Here is a 17,033-nt window from a genome sequence, read left to right as displayed (position 1 = left end):
ACTGGACTTTTTCAGGACCTTTAAGGATCTGTGATACACCAAATGAAAAACATTCTACTCTTCTTTTTTTCTTTTTTTAATAAAGAAACCAGAGTAATCTTTGGAAAATATCAGCCGCATCATAAAACCACCTTGCTTAAGACTCTGAAACAGCTTCCCATTTGTACTTTCAATAAAATTCAAATTTCTTATTTTTTACTAAGTGGGCATAGATGCTGTAGTTACTGCCCAGCACTATCACTCCATCTTCTGCATTTTTTTCCACCATTTACTCACCCCAGCCATACAACACTTGGTTCTATCCGTTGAAAGCTCAAGCTTAGTTTCAGCTCAGAGTCTTTGTTCTTGCTGTTCTCATTGTTTGCCATGCTCTACCCCAAATCTTCATATGGCATAGTCCTTCCTGTCATTCACCTCCCACTCAAACATCACCACCTCCAAGAGACTGGCTCTGAAAATGTGACCTAAATTGCCCTTGTCCAAGTCATTTTCTATCCCAGTATACTGTTTCATTTTTCTTCATAGGAATTATTTGAAATTATATTATTTACTTTTGACTTATGCATCAGCTATTTCATCTCTCTATAATGTAACTCCATGAAAAATTGAATTGATCTGCTTAAAAATTACTTGTTCAGGGAATGCTGAGTCAACTTAATGGTGAAAGAGGCAGGTGGACATTCCTTCTGCTACCTACAGTTAACAGGACCCTGAATCTGGTACATCCAAGTATGGAGATAAGAATACTGGAGGAATTCAGAGTCTAATCAAATAGACACATGTGCATATTAACTTAAAGGAGGCAGAGTAAAGTCAATGTATTAAGAAAGATGGAAATAAAATGCACATTTTGTAAGAGAGAGAGCATCACATCCAAAGGAGAGGATCTGGAATGCCTTTTCAAAGGAAATAGCTCTTTTTGTCAGGTAAAAATATGGAGTGGCATGGGGAGAGAAGAAGAAACAGAGCAAAATCTAAAGGAAAAGAAGCATAGGATTTTAAGGTGATGATATTATGTTGCTACAACATTACTTTGTTTTTATTCCTGACATTATTTTTTATTTAGTGATATCTTTCTCTTTTTTATTATACTTTAAGTTCTAGGGTACATGTGCACAATGTGCAGGGTTGTTACACATGTATATATGTGCCATGTTGGTGTGCTGCACCCATTAACTCATTATTGACATTAGGTATATGTCCTAATGCTATCCCTCCCCCCACCACCACAATAGGACCCAGTGTGTGGTGATCCCCTTCATGTCTCCAAGTGATCTCATCGTTCAGTTCCCACCTATGAGTGAGAACATGCAGTATTTGGTTTTCTGTTCTTGCGATAGTTTGCTGAGAATGATGATTTCCAGCTACATCCATGTCCCTACAAAGGACACGAACTCATCCTTTTTTATGGCTGCATAGTATTCCATGGTGTATATGTGCCACATTTGCTTAATCCAGTCTGTCACTGATGGACATTTGGGTTGATTCCAAGTCTTTGCTATTGTGAATAGTGCTGCAATAAACATACGTGTGCATGTGTCTTTATAATAGCACGACTTATAATCCTTTGGGTATATCCCCAGTAATGGGATGGCTGGGTCAAATGGTATTTCTAGTTCTAGATCCTTGAGGAATTGCCACACTGTTTTCCACAATGGTTGAACTAGTTTACAGTCCCACGAACAGTGTAAGTGTTCCTATTTCTCCACATCCTCTCCAGCATCTGTCGTTTCCTGATTGTTTAATGATTGCCATTCTAACTGGTGTGAGATAGTATCTTATAGTGATTTTGATTTGCATTTCTCTGATGGTGAGTGATGATGAGCATTTTTTCATGTGTCTGTTGAATGTATAAATGTCTTCTTTTGAGAAATGTCTGTTCATATCATTTGCCCACGTTTTGGTGGGGTTGTTTGTTTTTTTCTTGTAAATTTGATTGAGTTCTTTATAGGTTCTGGATATTAGCCCTTTGTCAGATGAGTAGATTGCAAAAATGTTCTCCCATTCTGTAGGTTGCCTGTTCACTCTGATGGTAGTTTCTTTTGCTGTGCAGAAGCTCTTTAGTTTAATTAGATCCCATTTGTCAATTTTGGCTTTTGTTGCTGTTGCTTTTGGTGTTTTAGACATGAAGTCCTTGCCCATGCCTATGTCCTGACCTAGGTTTTCTTCTAGGATTTTTATGGTTTTAGGTCTAACATTTAAGTCTCTAATCCATCTTGAATTAATTTTCGTATAAGGAGTAAGGAAAGGATCCAGTTTCAGCTTTCTACTTATGGCTAGCCAATTTTCCCAGCACCATTTATTAAATAGGGAATCCTTTCCCCATTTCTTGTTTCTCTGAGGTTTGTCAAAGATCAGATGGCTGTAGATGTGTGGTATTGTTTCTGAGGGCCTTGTTCTGTTCCATTGGTCTACGTCTCTGTTTTGGTACCAGTACCATGCTGTTTTGGTTACTGTAGCCTTGTAGTATAGATTGAAGTCAGGTAATGTGATGCCTCCAGCTTTGTTCTTTTGGCTTAGGATTGTCCTGGGAATGCAGGGTCTTTTTTGGCTCCATATGAACTTTAAAGCATGTTTTTCCAATTCTGTGAAGAAAGTCATTGGTTTTGATTGAGTTTCTTAATCCTGAGTTCTAGTTTAATTGCACTGTGGTCTGAGAGACAGTTTGTTATAATTTCTGTTCTCTTACATTTGCTGAGGAGTGCTTTACTTCCAACTATGTGGTCAATTTTGGAATAAGTGTGATATGGTGCTGAGAAGAATGTATATTCTGTTGATTTGGGGTGGAGAGTTCTGTAGATGTCTATTAGGTCCGCTTGGTGTGGAGTTGAGTTCAATTCCTGGATATCCTTACTAACTTTCTGTCTCGTTGATCTGTCTAATGTTGACAGTGGGGTGTTAAAGTCTCCCATTATTATTGTATGGGAGTCTACGTCTCTTTGTAAGTCTCTAAGGAATTGCTTTATAAATCTGGGTGCTCCTGTATTGGGTGCATATATATTTAGGATAGTGAGTTCTTCCTGATGAATTGATCCTTTTACCATTATGTAATGGCCTTCTTTGTCTCTTTTGATCTTTGATGGTTTAAAGTCTCTTTCATTAGAGACTAGGATTGCAACCCCTGCTTTTTTTTTGTTTTCCATTTGCTTGGTAGATCTTCCTCCATCTCTTTATTTTGAGCTTATGTGTGTCTCTGCATGTGAGATGGGTCTCCTGAATACAGCAGACTGATGCGTCTTGACTCTTTATCCGATTATCTAGTCTGTGTCTTTTAATTGGTCCATTTAGTCCATTTACATTTAAGGTTAATATTGATATGTGTGAACTTGATCCTGTCATTATGATATTAGCTGGTTATTTTGCTTGCTACTTGATACAGTTTCTTTCTATCATTGATAGACTTTACATTTTGACATGTTTTTGCAATAGCTGGTACCTGTTGTTCCTTTCCATGTTTAGTGCTTCCTTCAGGATCTCTTGTAAGGCAGGCCTGTTGGTGACAAAATCTCTAAGCATTTGCTTGTCTATAAAGGATTTTATTTCTCCTTCACTTATGAAACTTAGTTTGGCTGGATATGAAAATCTGGTTTGAAAATTCTTTTCTTTAAGAATGTTGAATATGGGCCCCCACTCTCTTCTGGGTTTTAGAGTTTCTGCTGAGAGATCTGCTGTTAGTCTGATGGGCTTCCCTTTGTGGGTAACCCAACCTTTCTCTCTAGCTGCCCTTAACATTTTTTCCTTCATTTCAACTTTGGTGAATCTGACAATTGTGTGTCTTGGAGTTGCTCTTCTCGAGGAGTATCTTTGTGGCATTCTCTGTATTTCCTGAATTTGAATATGTTGGCCTGCCTTACTAGGTTGGGAAGTTCTCCTGGATGATATCCTGCAGAGTGTTTTCCAACTTGTTTCCATTTTTCCTGTCATTTCAAGCACCCCAATCAGACGTAAATTTGGTCTTTTCACATAATCCCATACTTCTTGGAGACTTTGTTCATTTATTTTTACTTTTTTCTCTACATTTCTCTTCTTGCTTCATTTCATTCATTTGATTTTCTATCGCTGATACTCTTTCTTCCAGTTGATCGAGTCGGTTACTGAAGCTTGTGCATTTGTTACGTAGTTCTTGTGTCATGGTTTTCATCTCTATCGGTTCTTTTAAGGACTTCTCCACATTGGTTATTCTAGTTAGCCATTTGTCAAATCTTTTTGCAATGTTTTTAGTTTCTTTGCACTGATTATGTAATTCCTCCTTTAGCTCTGAGAAGTTTGATTGACTGAAGCCTTCTCCTCTCAACTCGTCAAAGTCATTCTCCATCCAGCTTTGTTCCGTTGCTGGCGATGAGCTGCCTTCCTTTTGATGGGGAGATGCCCTCTGATTTTTTGAATTTCCAGCTTTTCTGCACTGCTTTTTCCCCATCTTTGTGGTTTTATCTGTCTTTGGTCTTTGATGATGGTGAGGTACTGATGGGGTTTTGGTGTGGGTGTCCTTTCTGTTTGTTAGTTTTCTTTCAAACTGTCGGGACCCTCAGCTGTAGGTCTGTTGGAGTTTGCTTGAGGTCCACTCCAGACCCTGTTTGCCTGGGTATCTGCAGCAGAGGCTGCAGAACATAGAATATTGCTGAACAGCGAGTGTTGCTGTCTGATTCCTGCTCTGGAATCTTCGTCTCAGGGGTGTACCCTGCCGTGTGAGGTGTGAAGTGTTGGTCTGCACCTAGTGGGGGATGTCTCCCAGTTAGGCTACTCAGGGCTCAGGGACCCACTTGAGCAGACAATCTGTCCGTTTTCAGATCTCAACCTCCATGCTGGAAGATCCACTGCTCTCTTCATTACCTCTGCCAAGGTTTCTGCTGCTTTTTGTTTAGCTCTGCCATGTCCCCAGAGGAGGAGTCTATAGAGGCAGGCTGGCCTCCTTGAGCTGTGGTGGGCTCCACCCAATTCAAGCTTCCTGGCGGCTTTGTTTACCTACTTAAGCCCCAGCAATGGCAGGCGCCCCTCCCCCAGCCTTGCTGCTGCCTTGCAGTTAGATCTCAGACTGCTGTGCTAGCAATGAGGGAGGCTCCATGGCATGGGACCCTCTAGGCCAGGTGTGGGATATAATCTCCTGGTGTGCCATTTGCTAAGACCATTGGTAAAGCACAGTATTAGGGTGGGAGTTACCCGATTTTCCAGGTGTTGTGTGTCTCACTTTCCTTTGGCTAGGAAAAAGAATTCCCTTCCCCCTCACGCTTCCCAGTTGAGGCGATGCCTCGCCCTGCTTCAGCTCTCGCTGGTCGGGCTGTACCCGCGCACCAGAGCCAACTGTCCGACACACCCCAGTGAGGTGAACTCAGTACCTCAGTTGAAAATGCGGAAATCACCCGTCTGTGTCGCTTACGCTGGGAGCTGGAGGCTGGAGCTGTTCCTATTCAGCCATCTTGGGCGCGCCCTCCCAACATTACTTTTAATGACAAAAACTGCAATTACATTTGCACTAACCTAAATATTATGCAAATTGACAGAGGATTGGGTAAAAGAAGGCAGAGCTGTTAGACATATAAAACTGAAGACATAAAGCTGAAGAGTAGGTTGGAATGCAAGTACTGAGAGCCTTGGAGGAAAATAAGAAATTTAATGATGCTTGTAGAGAAAAGCTGTTGGCACACTAAAAGTAAGGGAGTGTTCTAAAAATCAGAGCTGTGCATTAAAAGTCAGGTGGAAAAATGCATGGCAAGTTAGGAGGATGTTCTACTCATGTTCTAGGCAAGAGGCAATGAAACCCAGAACAAAAGCTGGAGAGAGACAGTTTAGTCAGAAAAGTTACACAGTTTGCCATCTGTTTGAATATGAAGAGTGTAGATGAAGGAACTAGCACAGAAGACCTACTAATTCAGTACTGCGTGCTTGACACAGTGGTGATTTATCACTCGCATAGATAAACTAGAAACAGACAGTATCAGAAGTTGAGCAAGACCCAGGACACTTCAATTTTTTCGAGGTTCCCAGCATACTATAAAGTAAATACTGAAACAGACCCTTCCATTCCTCTTGAGCTCATGCTTTTGCTCTTACATCATTGGCTCTCAAATGGTTCTTCATTGCTACTCTTCCCATGGGGACAATAAAAAAGCATCAAGGGAAAGGTAGGATGATTGTCCATTGTTAAGGCTCTGAAAACGAGATAAGCTGCATTAGAAAGCGTGGTGTGGGGGATAACATCAATTTTTGATGTGTTCTATTTGAAAATATATTGCTTAAGGTAGTATAAAATGTATGGAAGCCAATGGGCCATCTATTCTGTCCTTGTTCCATGTGAAATAAGAAATAGGAGCACCTAGAATCCCTTATAAACTGAAAGAAGATAACAAAGTGAATATTTGATAATGCCTTGTATTATTTATGAGTGAATTCTTTTTCTCTGTCCCTTTTTTTTTAAAGAGGATGATTTCCCTTCTGATTTACTGTGCTTCACATGCATTAGCTTAAATGGAACTTGTAACTATTACTGGATTCTGTGTTCTGCTTTGAATATTAAAACAAATCCCCTCATCTTAACAGCTTCATAATAAATAATAAAGACACCTTCTTCAGCAATGCTACTCGAAGCAGAATAGTCTATCACATGCTGGAGCGCACCAAATATGAAAATGGAATATCAAAAGTGGGTAAGAACATTAAATAATAACAGATTGGAACTTACTGTTACTATTTATATCCAGAATTACTATTTTTTTAACAACTGAAACTTTGCTTTAATTCATTAAATAGATGTGTATAACATATTGAACACAAACCGTATATACTTTCAAATTTTCAGCCTTTTAATAAAACAAACAAACTTTTTTGAGGGTGTTTGGTCATAGATATCAAAATGTGAAATGTGCAAACACTTTGAAACAGAAATATTATTTCTTGAAAGTTATACCCCTCAAATAATCAGACTTTTGAATGACAGCATATACAGAAATTTGTTCATCATAGGCTTCTTTGTAATAGAATTATCAGGAAATACCCACATGTCCATGCTTAGGGACTGAAAAATAAGTTAGATTGTGTCCATGTAATACATTCATTAAAAGTTATGTGACATTTATTTACTCTTATTTTAACATAAAAATTTCAAGCATCTGTTATAAAAGTACATGACATAAGCCCTATAGTCAAGGAGATTGTAAATTGGTTATGAGTTCGTTATTTATGAACTGCAAAAGATATCCACAAACTATACATCTCATGTAATTTCATTTCTTAAACCCATGTACATAAAAAGACAAAAACCCTAGAAGAATATGTAAGAAACGTTTTAGAGGTTACCTCTGGAAGGTGAAATAATAGCTAATTTTAATTTTCGAAATTTCTTTGTTGTTTAAATGTTCAGCAGTATGCTACAACATGTATAATACAAAAGAAACTTGAGAACGTTTCACTTAGAAAAAGTAAATAAAATTGCAAAATTTACATAGAGCTGAGCAGAAAGCAACAGGTAACAAACAAGATATAGTTTTAATTATAAAGGTGACAAATAAAAGATGCTTGAAAGGATCAAATGTTAGTCACATCTTAAAAGCCTTGAAAATAAAAAGTTGACAGCTAGCAAAAACTTGTATCAGTCTCTACTCATTTTATTAAAATTGAGTGCTATGTAAGTAAAATATACTATGTTTCAAGACAGCTACTTTTTAAAGAAAAACTGTCAGACTCTGTTGTTCTTCTGATTAATAATGTATTTATTACTGAGCATTCAAAACAGTTAACTCACATGCCTAAACTTCACCAAAAATAAAGAAATAAATTTAGTAAGTAATTTTTAAGGAACTAAAAATAGGCTGTGTACCGTGGCTCAAGCCTATAATCCCAGCACTTTGGGAGGCCGAGATGGGTGGATCACCTGAGGTCAGGAGTTCAAGACCAGCCTGGCCAATATGGTGAAACCTCGTCTTTACTAAAAATACAAAAATTAGCCAGGCGCAATGGTAGGTGACTATAATTCCAGCTACTAGGAAGGCTGAGGCCAGAGAATCACTTGAACCCGGGAGATGGAGATTGCAGTGAGCCGAGATCACACCATTGCACTCCAGCCTGGGTGACAGAGTAAGACCCTGTCTCAAAAAAGAAAAAAAAAAAGGAACTAAAAATAATGAAATCCAGAATATAAATTGAAAATGTGTCTAAATGTTAGTACTATATTCTTTTGCAGTCTTTTGAAATAATTAGGAAATTATAAATAATTATAAGGACATCATTCCCTTTGTAGTAAATACAGAATAATTAACATTATTCCTAACTACAATTCTCACTTATACATTTTTAAGTTTATATATATGTGTATATATTTATGTGTGTGTATATATGTGTATATATATGTGTGTATATATATATACACATTAGATGTTTTAAAATAAAAAAATAAATTAGATGTTTTAACATTTATAATTTTCAGGTTTTAAAAAAATTACCATTATGAATATTTTCTCAAGCCCTTAATTACTCTTTGAAAACATTATTATAAATAGCTGTACAATATTCCATAATAAAATTCATCAAGTCACTATTATTTACTAAGTACCTATTATGATTGATTGTACTATAAAAATTAAATGATTTATCAGTTTTGGATATGTAATTATTTCTAATTCTTTACTGATATAAATAATATTGCAACAATAGTTGCTCACTCAGTATCTGTTCTTACCAGGAGTATATGAGAGTGTCCATGTCGCTCTACCCTCATTGAGAGGGAGGAGATTTTAATAAGTGTCTCATATTGCTATTTATGTCTTTTTGGTTTGGAATTATACAATTAAATATTTCTCAATACCAATATCATTTTGAGATCTTTTGTTTTATTTTGTTTTGTTTTGGTAGGGGACAAGGATGGGGTGGGATATAGAATTTGTCTTCTTTCTTGACCAAACTTTGTTATTTGGAGAAAAACAAAAAGTTGCTTCTGCGTCACATGATCCTAAATAAGTGGGTTAAATGCCCAATATTTTATGATATGGTAAAGTAAAACCATGTGACAACTTGCAAATCTTCATTTACTAATATCATAAGGACATAACTAGACGCAGTATCAGTTTCTTTCACAATAGCACTGTCTTCATAGGTGATGTGGCTATGGAAGTCATTTGGGTTATCTTAAATTTTTTAATTAATTCATTGTTCCCCGTGTATTTGTGTTGCTTCAGAGGAAATGTTTCATTGAAACTAACTCAAGAACTGTCCTTTTCTTCTCTTTGCAGGTATTCGTAAACTTATAAACAATGGCTCATATATAGCAGCGTTTCCACCACATGAGGTAATCTTGAAATACAGTTTCCACTTTATAAACAAGGTTTTCATGCTCCATGCTTGGTCCTGTTGTTTTCATTTGAATCTAGCTGTCCACTCCCAGGAGGATTGGAGGATTCAGTCTGCAGGTAGCCATGGGCCTTCTGTCTCCCAGTTGTAATTTTGCGACTGTACACTGGCTCCTCTGCCTCAAAGCCTGTCTGCAATTTGCCCCATACTGGGAATCCCAGCCTTAGCGGAAACACTCCTGGACGCTATAGCTGCTGCCTTCTGCTCCAGTATAGAGTTCCAAGCTTAATCTGACTTGAGATCTGCACTATTCCAAATTGAGAAGTTTCCTGGTTTGTGCCTACTACTTTGGGATACTTGGAAATCTAAAGTCCCACCACAAAAACCTATAGCCAATTGCCTACTCAATTATTTGCCATATTATTACCTCCCTACAAGTTTTAAATAGAAATGCCTGCTCTAAGCTGCAGTGGGCCCTGTCCACTGTAAATGATATTTGAGCTAACTTTTATTTCCTGACCTCTTTTTTTAAGGCAATTTCATGTTTTAAGGTAAGAGTGGGGTCTTTACAGGTTTCACTTCTGAACTTTCAAAGGCTATCACATTTCTATTTATAAATTTATGACTGAGGACTTCAGTACATAATACAAGGCTGAGGAATTTGCAGTCTGGTATGACCGATAGTAGATAAAATGTATTGAGTACTTGCTATTGGCAGTGACGTAAATGTTTCATACGGATTGTCTCATTTAATCCTTGCAACAACCCTTTGAGATATACAATAATATTAACTCTGTTTTTTATATAGGTAATTGAGGTACAGAAAGGTTAGATATCAAAGGCACAGTTTTGAGCACTAGAAGCCAATCTCCAAAACTGTGCCTTTGTATTCGTTATGGGATACATACTTATAGTAAGAATAGAAATAGTAACAGGAAATATGTTTGTGTATTTAATGTGCCAGGCCTTGTGCATGTATTTTCCCATTATTCTGAACATAACCCTGGAGGGGTAAATTTTATTATTCTTATTTTACAACTGAAGAAACAAAGCTCAGAGAAATTAAACACTGTATCAAATAGCACATAATAAACGGTAAAGTGTTCAGAATGGCAAGTTTAAGAGGTTCCCAAGGAGAACCTCTAGCAAAGAAGGTTTAATTTTTTTCTCTATTTAGGTAATTTTCTCTACATAATTAGGCTGCATTCTGAAAGTTCATTTGACAGTTTTTTTTATGTGAAATTTGAGACTTTTATAAATAAGTTATAAGTAATTATCATACCACTTGTGTTTGTAATTTGGATGAAATATTAATATATGGAATAAATACATGAAAAGAATGGAAAACAATGTTGTTGAAATACAAGAAAGTAAATTAGAAGGTCAATAAAATGGGCTCAGGAATTTTCTGTTGATTTTAAATGCTGCTACTTGAGGTAAGGAAAATAAGGCTTATTAGGAGGAAAATGGAGTCAATGGCATTGACTGTAATTCGATTAAGGATAGTTCACAATTCTAGGCTTCCTTTTTCTTTTTCCTTAATGCAGGAGACAAGTGCCAATCTCTTATTTTTACCTGTAGTTGAGGTTTGTTTTTTTACTTACAAAAAGGACAGTGGCTAGAGGGAAGAAGAAAAAATGTCTTGTGGAGTTTACTATGAAAAGGCAAAATAAAGGGAACGAGAGAAATACACACACACAAGAATTCGTCCAAGATATTGATAGAATTTATGATCCTATGAATGATGAATAGTGGAAAGAGAGAAAATGTGTGTAGGTCAGAGGGGGCCAATCATGGGGATGGCAGAGACCACTGAGTGTACATAATACTTCAGAAAGGTGTGAAAGTACATGAGTGAGCAAGAGTAATCACTTTGGTCAGTTTTCTCTTGCAGCCCACTGCATGTCACTATCAAGCCAGAATGAGGTAGCTGATTGAGGTTATAGAGCAGAGTTAAGAAAAAGATACCCTAAATATTCTAAAGTATAGCATCTGAAACCCAAAAAGCCTTTTGATTTTTGGGCTTTAAACACCTTGAACTAGCTTAGGGAAGACAATTTGGGGCCTGCACTTAAATGGTACTTCATTTCTTCCCAAAGTAATGTATCTATTTCATTAGGGAGCCAGGAGTGGCATCCACATGTCTCTCATGGCAACCTTGAGGCACCTGTGAGCCGTGACTCAAGGTGTCTTCTTTCCTTATAGGAGCTCACCGTCCTGGTTGTCAAGGAATATTCTAATGAGTTTTGCACTTTTCAAGAGTCACAATATATCAAATGCATAAAATAACTCACATTAATTGTATACTTTCCATGTGCCAGGCACTTTATAGGTACTAAGTTGACTCTTGTAAAACCCCTGTATACTGGGTAATATTATTATTACTTCTATCATCTAGGTGAGAAAACTGAGGCATAACTCCACTTGCTTTAAATTTTTGTCAAACTTTCATAAAGCTAGAGCCATACATTGGAGTGAGGAGAAAGACTATCATATCTTGTATCTCACATTTTAGTTCAGAAAATATATAGTCACCACATATATTGTCCTCTTTTTAGATAATAAAAGCAGAGAAATTCATCCTTTAGGGAACACTCTTCTCTATAAGGCATATTATATAATCTGCAGTTCCAAAATTGCGACACATATGACAGATTTTTGAAAGAGGATATAAATAATTGAAAAAAAAACTTTCAATTTTTGGAATATCTTATCTGAAATAATTTTTACAGATACTGCCACTTTAAAAATCTGACTAGCCGGCTTCATTCCTGGGTTGCAAGGCTGGTTCAACATATGCAAATCAATAAATGTAATCCATCATATAAACAGAACCAATGACAAAAACCACATGATTAACTCAATAGATGCAGAAAAGTCCTTCGATAAAATTCAACACCCCATGATGCTAACAACTCTCAGTAAACTAGGTATTGATGAAACATGGTCACAAAAGCCAAAATTGAAAAATGGTATCTAATGGAACTAAAGAGCTTCTGCACAGCAAAAGAAACTATCATCAGAGTGAACAGGCAACCTACAGAATGAGTGAAAATTTTTGCAATCTATCCATATGGGCTAATATCCAGAATCTACAAGGAACTTAAACAAATTTATAAGGAAAAAAAAAAAACTCTATCAAAAAGTGAGCAAAAGATACGAACAGACACTTCACAAAAGAAGACATTTATGGGGCCAAAAAACATGAAAAAAAACTCATCATCACAGGTCGTTAGAGAAATGCAAATCAAAACCACAGTGAGGTACCATCTCGTGGCGGTTAGAATGGTGATCATTAAAAAGCCAGGAAACAACAGATGCTGGAGAGGATGTGGAGAAACAGAAATGCCTTTACATTGTTGGTGGGAGTGTAAATTAGTTCAACCATTGTGGAAGACAGTGTGGTGATCCTTCAAGAATCTAGAACGAGAAATATCATTTTACCCAGCCATCCCATTACTGGGTATATACCTAAAGGGTTATAAATCATTCTACTGTAAAGACATCCATGCACACATATGTTTTTGCAGCCCGGTTCACAATAGCAAAGACTTGGAACCAACCCAAATGCCCATCAATGATTAACCCGATAAAGAAAATGTGGCACATATACACCAAGGAATACTATGCAACCATAAAAAAGGATGAGTTCATGTCCTTTGCAGGCACATGGATGAAGCTAGTAACCATCATTCTCAGCAAACTAACACAGGAATAGAAAACCAAACGTTTACCCCATGTTCTTACTCATAACTGGGAATTGAACGATGAGAACAGATGGACACAGGGAGGGGAACATCACACACTGGGGCCTGTTGGGGAGTGGGGACCTAGGGGAGGGATTGCATTAGGAGAAATACCTAATGCAGATGATGGGTTGAAGGGTGCAGCAAACCACCATGACATGTGTATACCTATGTAACAAACCTGCACGTTCTGCACGTGTATCCCAGAACTTAAATTATAATAAAAAAAAGAGAGAAAAAAAAATCTGACTAGCACTGGTGGCTGAGGCCTCTTACATATTTTGAATGAACACTTACTCTCTTCCTCAGCTTATAAAAACAGAAGAAACCTTTCCTGGGATTGCATCACTTTTTAAACAAAATAATGCCCTTAAATTCTGAACTAAAGATTATCACAATTTCTCTCAGTGATGATGAAGATATTGTGTTTATTAAAAGACCTTAAATTCCAAACAGTAAAGCCTAGCATCTGCTTTACTTTAAGCTAATGGGTTCCATTGTATTTTTTAACTAATTTAATAAAAGATTTTTAAATAACTGTCAGACTATTTTTAATGAAAGATATGTAAAGGCATCTATCACATCATTTCAGCGATGGGCTTAAGTTTATCATTTCTGAAGCTTTCAATAAGTTGTTAAATTATTCTGTGAGGGAAAATACAGTTTTCATTCAGTTCAAATTTCACTAAAAAGTAGATCCAAATGTATCTTACTTTATCTGTTGCAGGGAGCCTACAAAAGTAGCCAGCCCATTAAAACCCATGGACCTCAGAATAACAGACATCTATTATATGAGCGCTGGGCACGCTGGGGAATGTGGTATAAGCATCAGCCTCTGGATTTAATCAGGTACTGCAAGTGGAATAATGAAAAGCAAAGTATGCTGTTTTGTTGTCATTGTCTAAGACTTGGAATTTGCAGTCTACAAAAAAAGCAACCACTATAAGATTTGTCAGTAAAAGTGTCTCACTGTAGGTAATGGTTATACAGGGGATGGGAGAGCTGAGAAATCAAACAAGCTTTGCAAGGTGTCTAACGGATTAGCAACAGCAAAAAATTACTAACCCCTTAAGGGTGGAGAGAAATTGGAATAAACATATATTATCAGAGCCCAATACTTATGTATCATTGCTAGGGCATCCAGTAGAGAGACGAAAGTGAGGGGGAAGGTGGAGCCATGGAAGGGTCATAGAGAGGGAAAATGGTCCTGGCTTATCTCTTCCTTCTACCTTTGAGTGATCAACTCACCAGAAGTAATGCCTCCTGACTCAACTTAACCAGAAGTAATTTAGAGTGAAACCTGACTAAAATGTCCAAATCAAAAAAAAAAAAGAAAGAAAGCCAGAAAGTGTATCTAAGAGCAAAGAAAAAAATGGCTAAGGCATGTTTCACATGCTTGTATATATTTATTGTTCAGTAAAGATCTACTCTACTTCAGGATGCATATTCTAGTAAGTAACTGCCTTCAACTTGAATTAGTCTTGAAATATTGTCGTATTCATGGTTTATATCATTTATGTTGATGGAGGATAATTTGTTTTTACTTTTGGAAATCATGAAATCTGTATTAACAAGGTCTTAAGTCTGTGGTTAACTATAAATATTTATAGAATGAAAGAAAAGGACCATTTATATGATTATATATGTTAATATTTTAAGCTGTTTATGAAGTATAAACATCAAGAATAAATCACAGCTGAATCAGTCAGTGCCCCCAGCATAAAACAGGTGAACACAGAAAGGGGTACTTGTAGAGAATTTAATAAAAGAACTATATACAGAAGCATAAGCCAGAGTCAAGGGAGACGGTGACAGATGAGGAAGCTCCCAGGGACTAGCACAGCTGGAAGTTGCTATCAAACCTAGATCTTGAAGGGACAGGGGGAGAAAGCATTTGGCAGAACCTGTCAAAATTTATACCAAAAATTTGACCTTAGGAAGAAAGCAGCCATGGCCAAACCATGGCCCAAGAAAGAGGAAACCAGGGTGATAAACCCCATCTCTTATATTGTCCTCTGATCTCCTGCTAGCACATTCAGTCGGTCAACAAGCCCATCAGGAAGCCAGAAGAAAATGGGAGGGAACAAAGCTTATAGAGTGCATAGCAGTAGACCCCCTAGTGCTATAATGAAAGGAAAAAAGTAGAATGCAGATCTGGAGATACAGAGGATAAACATCCACCACCAAACGCTTTTGATTTCAAACATTAAGTATTTGGGCATATTCAGAACCAAGATGTTTTATTTCTTAGTTTGATGACCACAAGAAATTCTCAGATTTTATTTTATGCAGATAGGAGAATTATTTTAGATATTATGAACCCAGTGAAATGTGCTGGTTCACAAAGCTATGTCTATTAGGAATTAAAATGAAGTTAGGATTTGCAAGCATGCATTCTAGTGTCAATAATTACATTTACTTAGCTTATTTCACTTAAGATAATGTCCTCCAGTCTTATCCATGTTGTTGCAAATGACAGGATCTTCTCCTTTTTAAGGTTAAGTAGTTTTTCATTGTGCATATATACCATATTTTCTTTATAAGCCACTGAAATACAAATACTACATAATCTCATGTATGTGTAGAATCTAAAATAGTTGAACTCATAGAAGCAGAGAATAGAATAGTAGTTACCAAAGGCTGGGGTGGGGAGGAGGCAGAAATTGGGGAGAAGTTGGTCAAAGGATACAAAAATGAATTTAAATAGGAAGAATAAGTTCCAGAGATCTATTGTACAACATGGTGACTATACTTAATAATAATGTATTTTATGGTTGAAAATTGCTGAGTACATTTTAAATGTTCTTACTATATAATAAGAATAAATATGTGAGATAATGCATATGTTAATTAGCTTCATTCAAAACTATATGCATATTTCAAAATATCATGCATGCAATAAATATATACAATTTTTGTTGACAAAAAATAAACAGAAAGTATAAGTTCTCATCTATAGAAGAAATTACTCTTGCTTCTTCAGATAATTCCAGCAAGCAGCCTTTATTTTCAGTAAATAGGTTTATTCAGCCACTATTACCACTTCTTTGGTTGTTGACATAGGAGGATTTTTTTTCTTAAAAAAAAATATTTCTGTCTTTAATTGGCTAAGGGAAGAAGTGTGTGGTGTAATGCCCACCAAGAGAAAGTTTATAAAAGAGTATAGAGGGCATTTGAACATGTTTTTACTGCTTAGGAACTTAACTTGTATTACTAAAATTTAGATGGTAATGGGGCAAACATGGATAGTAAACTATTTACGCATAGCATTTTCTGCAAGACCCATTTTTCTACAACTAGCAGAAAGATTGTCTTAATATTTGTGACTACTTATTTTGAGTAAGTTGTTCTTAAAACCACACACTTTTGAGGACATGCATCTCTTACTGTGTTGCTTCCTATCTGTAGTGAGAGAAAGAGGGTGTTCAAAGTTGAATTTCTTTATCTTTGGTTATGGATAATGGAGACCCATAGGCACAGCCTGTATTGTCTCATGCTGAATAAAGTAGTTCCTTAGTAGTGGATGGAAAGTCAGATACAGGCAATTCCTTTTTTATATAAATAACCATTTCTGGACATGTGTCCATGGTTTTTCCCACTTTAAAAATAAATTTAAACGTTTTATAGCTAAGTCCTATTTTAGTTGCAATCTGTTTTTCCATGAAAAATACTTGAAACTACAAAAAGCACATATTCAAAATCATCAGTTATAAAATTTGCGTAGCAAAATTCTTTTATGGCAATTTTAAAAAATATTTCACAATAGGCATTGGAGGCATTTATATTTAAAAACAATGTCACTAAAGGAAACAATTCTAAAAGCATAGATTTCCACATTGTTTCATTTTATGATAGAAATTATTTCAGCAGTGAAATTATATCATTGAATGAAATATGACACAGGGCAGAATATTAAAAAAAAAAAAAAAAACAGATAAAAAGAGAGCTGTGGTTGTGTGATGGGTAGTTACCCAACAGCAACCCCCACTTCCTCCCTCTTCCTCCTTGCTC

At 36.5% G+C, this 17,033-nt stretch overlaps 1 protein-coding gene across 1 annotated transcript in view; it reads left to right on the top strand.

The window, feature by feature from the left end:
* The window catches only part of ANO3 (anoctamin 3), a 158,030-nt gene that overhangs the window by 24,106 nt on the left and 116,891 nt on the right, over positions 1–17,033 (top strand). The window contains exons 5-7 of the mRNA XM_033205367.1: positions 6,535–6,641; positions 9,219–9,274; positions 13,750–13,871. Coding sequence (XP_033061258.1) covers positions 6,535–6,641; positions 9,219–9,274; positions 13,750–13,871 — 285 coding nt within the window. The remainder of the gene's footprint in view (positions 1–6,534; positions 6,642–9,218; positions 9,275–13,749; positions 13,872–17,033) is intronic.

Source organism: Trachypithecus francoisi, unplaced genomic scaffold (assembly GCF_009764315.1).
Source record: "Trachypithecus francoisi isolate TF-2019V2 unplaced genomic scaffold, Tfra_2.0 Lachesis_group8, whole genome shotgun sequence".
Taxonomy (NCBI): domain Eukaryota; kingdom Metazoa; phylum Chordata; class Mammalia; order Primates; family Cercopithecidae; genus Trachypithecus; species Trachypithecus francoisi.
This window is presented reverse-complemented; position numbering and strand designations above follow the sequence as displayed.